The sequence below is a fragment of the Diadema antillarum genome, unplaced genomic scaffold (genome assembly GCF_040938485.1).
Source record: "Diadema antillarum isolate AM-2024a unplaced genomic scaffold, OU_Dant_1.0 scf00000037, whole genome shotgun sequence".
NCBI classification, from domain to species: domain Eukaryota; kingdom Metazoa; phylum Echinodermata; class Echinoidea; order Diadematoida; family Diadematidae; genus Diadema; species Diadema antillarum.
The window spans coordinates 441103-447102 of record NW_027270926.1 but is presented as its reverse complement, the minus strand read 5'-3'; the positions used below and the strand labels follow the sequence as shown (position 1 = coordinate 447102).

The following is a 6000-nucleotide window of genomic DNA, read 5'->3' as shown; positions in this document are numbered from 1 at the left end:
AAATGTTGTTGCTAATAAAAACTTCAAACTTTAAAGGGACTGTACAGTACTGGTTGAGGTAGGGATTCATGTTTTGAACATTCCTAAGTGAGATAATGAAAAGCCTCTTACGAAATATGAAAGAGCATGTAATTTTAAGAAGGATTCAACGTTTATTTGATGAAAATTGGTTTTCAAATGGCTGAGATATCCAAAAAGGTGCTAATAATAAAAGGCGACATGCCCCAACTTTATTAGTATCTCTTTGTTTCACTTTGTTTTTGGATATCTCAGCCATTTCAAAACCGATTTTCAATTAATAAATTTTTGATACCCCTTAGAACTGCATGCTCTGTGACATCTCATAGAGTGGTTTCTGAATATCTCATAAAAAGTTAATAGCTAAATCTTCACCTCGACCAGAACTGTACACACCCTTTAAACTTCAAACTTCAAACTGTCATTTAAAGCAAGATATCATTCTAAGGGACGAAGGTTCAGGTAACTGTCAATTTTCTCCTGGTTTAAATACTTAATGTTGGTTGAACTTATCGTGGTGCTTCTAGAAACGCTGATTCACTTTGTGGTATTAAAACAAAGTTTCTGATATTTCAGTCTTTCTTTTTTAAAGGGGACCTCCGGATGATTTTCAGACTTTTACATTTTGAACAACTGTAAATTAGTCAAACTGAGTACAGAGTTTCAGAATTTATAGTGATTGGGATAAGTAATGAGAATGTTTTCAAAATCTATTATGAATTGCAATGAACAAGGATGATGACATGACAGCCTCACCATAAGAATGCATGAGTTGGGGCTCAAGGAAGCAGAACAAAAGAAGAAGGTATGCATGGATTTTTCGCAGGTGAACTTGTTGAGCAAGCGGTATTGTAATGGAATTACACTGCTACATTTCTGAAATATATGAGGCTCTGATGTCATCATCACTGTCCAGTGTAATTTGTTTAAGATTTTCAATTTATTGGTTTCTCTGCTCAAGGACCACAACAAATTTCATGGATCTATACATGGAGCTGTTGATTTATGTACTACATGATGTGAAATTATGAAAATCGTCCGGAATGCCCCTTTAAAGGGAGTGGAAATATGAGATCACACCACGAGAGAGAATTCCGTTCTTATGCTTCGCAAGAATAAAAGTATCGGACCCATACTATTTCTTCGTTATTATGCCCTTTGTGGACTTTGTGAGAATGCACTCAACCGAGAAGAATGATAGAGAGAAGGAGAAAAAGAGGAGAGTAGAGGAGAGAGAGGGGGGCGGGGGAAGAGACAAAAGAAGAGAGAAATGCACGTTATGATCACAATGCGTCATACACTTAGCTAGTGTACACACAATTACGGTCGATAAAATGCGTCATAGCCGTGCAGTCCGCACAGTCAACGCATTGTGAAAAGACCACGCTGAGACGGTTGATAGCACGTCGCCTACTCCAGTACCATGCACGAGTGCTCCGTGGTACCATGGTAGTACAGTATACCGGTGTCTAGCCGCGGAGAAAGAAGGGTCTGTCCACAGCAACGTGGAATTTTGCATACACACACGAGGACGGATTATTGGGATATAAATTGCAAGCGGAACTGTTTTTGAGATCCGTCGCTAAATCCATTGTGGATCAGCATCTTGATGTAGGGTATCTCGGATGTTCTATTCTCTCCTGTATTCCCGAGGGGATTTCCCATGTCATAGTGCTTTTGATGAAATCCTCTGAAGAACACTGTGTGCTGCGTTACCAGTCCTTAGGAACAACTTGAATCGCTCGCGTGCCCAGAAACGATTATACTGTCATGTATTTTTTTTTTCATTCGTGTGCAAATGGCTTGTTAGATTAGGATTGCATGACGTATTATAACTCGCACTGGGTACATGCGTGTTACAACGTCGGTAATGATACCATCGGCCGAGAAAATAGTTACTACCGACTGTGTAGAGTGGAATCCGACACGCCTATTTGATCACTGACTGTACAGACTCATCATTGTTACGATACTGCAATTGAATAAATGTAAACAGAGGACAAGGCAGCTGGTTTGATGAGCGCCAAAAAGCACCCACGTGCACTGAACCGACATTGTTCATTCTCATTTAATTACTCACGCTCCTCATCAGACGATTTCATTTCCGATTGAGTTCCTAAAATGCCGCTTGTGTGTAGCAGTGCTTGCCGATGAATTATAAATGCGGTGCCCTTTGATACGATGATGTAACAAATGACGGAGTTATCAATAAGACTGTTCAAATTGAAGTGTACATCTCATTCGTTCTTTTGGGGGTGTTCTCGGGCTGTGACATATTGAAATCTCGGCTGTGTAAGTCCGCAGACTAAAAAATCAAAAAAAGGGTCCGAATTCAAATTATCGTTCATATAGGAACATCACAATGGAGTTAAGATTGCGCAATATGATATTCATATCAAGAACCACTCCCCTTGGTAGAACTCCCATCCCATCAACAGTACTACTCATATGGATCGCATCCTCTCTCCTAGTGCTACCGAGGAGCGTTTTATCAACAGAAAGTGAATCGGAGATCATCAGACCTAAAGAGGAATTCGTTGGGTCAACCCACGTGGATACATTATCAGTGAGCCATCGCGGCTACAGGAATCTTGTGATCGCGATACGAGAAGACCTTCCGGAAGATGCCTTCCCTATGCTGATCGACGAATTGAAGAAATCGTTCACAGGGGCGTCGGAATTCATGTACCGAGCAACAAGGTCAGTTCACCTAATTGCGGAAGGTGTTCATTATCACAGGGCTCTTAAAAATTAGTGTAGGAGTGGAAACACCAAACATCGAAACGTTAGTTTGATCAAAGAGGTGTGAGAGAACCTCCTTGGTTTGATGCTTCAAAGTAAAAAGAGCTAAATCTTAAGAAAAATAGCACAACTTCATGAAGATTATTTCAGGAGCAAAAAGAAAAAGTATATAAGTAACCATGTTTAGATGCTATGTCATAGTCCCCTCCCCCATCTCTTGAGAATGAGATGGATGATTTTATCAATAATCGCAGAAGGTGTCACTTCTTTCCTTCTACCTCCCTGGTTATACCGCTCTCATCAGCACTCATTGCATTATGGCAATCTGTTCTCGAATCTAACTGTGGTTTTATAATGCCACACAGCTGCAGAGTGCATGTGCGTGCCTGTACTTACGATCTTTTGTGGCTAAGTGGATACGACCACGGATTATCAATCGCAAGGTCCCTGGTTCAAGACCCATGGCTGTCCCATTGGTTGTGCCCCTAGGCAAGACACTGTATCCTCACTGCCTATAGTCCTTCACTTTGGGACTGAAAACTGTGGGTTCCGATCGATGTTGCTTGCTTATAAGCAGTCAATGCTTCCGTATACTATAGCGGTCACGTAAAACAAATCAATTTAATCATTCAATATTCATCTGCATAACTCGTCAGAGGACGACGTCAGTATGAAGGTTCCCACAACTATAAGCTGTCAAGTACAGTACAGCAAAACGTTGACAGTTGACGACATGAAATAACCTATAAAAAAAACCACCAACAACAAAGCGCGGGAAGTTATTCTGTAGAGGACCCTGGACTACATTTGGCACGGTTCTCACACTTCAATTTGCCATGTCTCGTCTGATTAAAATTTTTGGCCCACGATGGCACTCAAAAGCTCCGGGCTATCTATTAAGTGCTTCCGATTCGACGAAATGAGGGCAAACAAGCAATCCATTTTGCAGCTGGGATAGATATAAGGGAGAAATAAGAATCCTCATGTTTGGAAATAAAAAATCAGCCTTCGTAGATCATTTAAAATACCCATCCAGCAATGATCCGTAACTTCTCCAATACCTATACAATTCTTTATTTCAATAGATTGTTAAAAGGATAAAATTCAATATCAGTGGTTTAAAGTATATAGTGACTACCTTCATGTTCAATCTTGGTACTGTCACAGTGCCGATACTGTCCTGTGTACATATTGGAATCTGATCAAATCAAATCTTATCAGAGGCTTTAAAGCACTAGTTTTCTTTAAGAGTGAAGCAGTAATGCCTACTTGCATATTTGACAGATGAGTAGCTTCATGCAGAAATTATATTTCAGCAAATGACACTTTTAAAAACAAAAATGGAATCTTAAAACTCCTCAAACAAAATTTAAAGCAAACAAAAAGTATGCGTTGTTGTACTACAGTAGGAGCATATGAATATGATGCATCTGCAATTGAAGTCGTGACTTTAGATAGATGTTTATGGAATGGAATATTTTCGGTGTATATAATTATACGCTTGTATATTATGATGTTGAATCATGGACATGGTGAGCTGATTTTTGTCGAGCCAATGTGCCCCCTCCCCCATTTTCCTTAGGCCTTCCAAGGGGTTTAAGTGCTCAAGTCCGCGTCCGTAATCTGGATAATGGTAAAATCCCTCTGCCCAAAATCGCCCCTTCATAATAATGCAGATACGTTGACTCATCTGCTTAAATAGTGATGACAGTGATGCTACGTATTTATCGAGGAAACTTTAATATTGAACGACGGACACATTATCACATGCTGACCCATTGTTATACATTGTTATATTAAAGAAGCTCCCACAGTGCTAAAGTTTAAAACTGCTCTCAAGACATTGAATTTTCTGTTTAAAAGGTATTATGAATGAGTTTGGTTTTGCATCTATGATACATAGGCCTACATTCTACACTACATATCTTCTTTCTATTTTCATCCCTCTCCCTTAAAGCGCATAGAGACACAGTAGTGATATGCGCTATAATAAGCACTGTGTAATTATTATTATTATCATTATTGTATCAATAACATCATTCTGAATTGTGGCACATTTTGGTGGCATATATTGCATGGTTTTGTTTGTACGGATGCGAAAAAGGAGAAAAAGTTCGGGTTGGGGGAGAGAAAAAATTAATGTCTGGGCCCTCGTATTGATGACGGAAATTTGGCAATTCTTGAAGAATGAGAGACTTTCTCGACACGCAGACGAAAGAATGAAACTTTAAGAACCATCTCCGAGTAAACTCATAATCTCATCACAAAGAGGCTTAGCTCAATAAGTTGCAAGAATTCTCTCATAGCAAAGGGACTGTACTCGATGTTTGTAAATGACATGGTTATCTCAAACGAATCACAATCACAAACAGTGCGTGGGTCATTCAAATCGGATTTGTAAGAAAAAAAAGGTTTGGTAAGAAAGTTTTGTAGGTCATGAAAGGTTAAGTGCTATTTGTAAGTATCACGTGAACAGAAAGTAGATTCGGCAAATTTGGTCCACTCACGTTCATTTGCCCCATGTAGGTCCCATCATATTTCTCGTACTGTGACCTTAGGCCAATTCTAAACAGACCTTTGTGTTTATACTGAGACAGACTGTTGTACATTCCGGTGAAGTTTCACCCGATTTATGCTTTGTATAATTTTTCGTATTCCAGTTGTATTTTTATCACCATCACCGTCATTTCAATAAGTATGTGTACGTAATGATATTCATTCTTGCACTAAATAGTGTGTGTCAAGGATAACGAGGCACGCTTCACACACACACAGCAGTAGCCTAGTTGTATAATCATCAGCACGAATGATATCCATTTGATTTTTTTTCGCAATCCGAGTATTTTTTCACATGTGTGGGATATTCCCGTAGACATATTGTCTTCATATACTCGAAAGATGTTCCTTTTCTTTTTCAGGCTTCCACTGTGTAGATTTCACACGTCCTCGCATTTTAACATTATATTGACTCTTTGAATTTATTGTTTATTTGAGTAAACAAAACTCTAGAGGATGAAATTCTTGACATTATTGCACGGCGGTATATGTGATGAAAGTACAATAATAATTCGGGAAGTGAGAACAAATTTGCTTTACGAAATTTAATTCGCGTGAACGCGGAGAAGAGGGGGCAGAAAATCAAGAAACTTTGTGTTCTTACAATACGCTACAAGCATGGATTTACTGACTTGAGTGAAAATCAATGTTGTCATAGCATAACAGTCTCTGCCGTTTGTACGA

The 6000-nt window shown here is 39.2% G+C and overlaps 1 protein-coding gene across 1 annotated transcript in view; it reads left to right on the top strand.

Moving 5' to 3' along the window:
* Positions 1-1452: 1452 nt before the first annotated feature.
* LOC139708701 (calcium-activated chloride channel regulator 3A-1-like) overlaps positions 1453-6000 on the top strand; it is a 53043-nt gene continuing 48495 nt past the window's right edge. Inside the window, exon 1 of the mRNA XM_071620639.1 lies at positions 1453-2718. Coding sequence (XP_071476740.1) covers positions 2381-2718 — 338 coding nt within the window. The 5' untranslated portion in view covers positions 1453-2380. The remainder of the gene's footprint in view (positions 2719-6000) is intronic.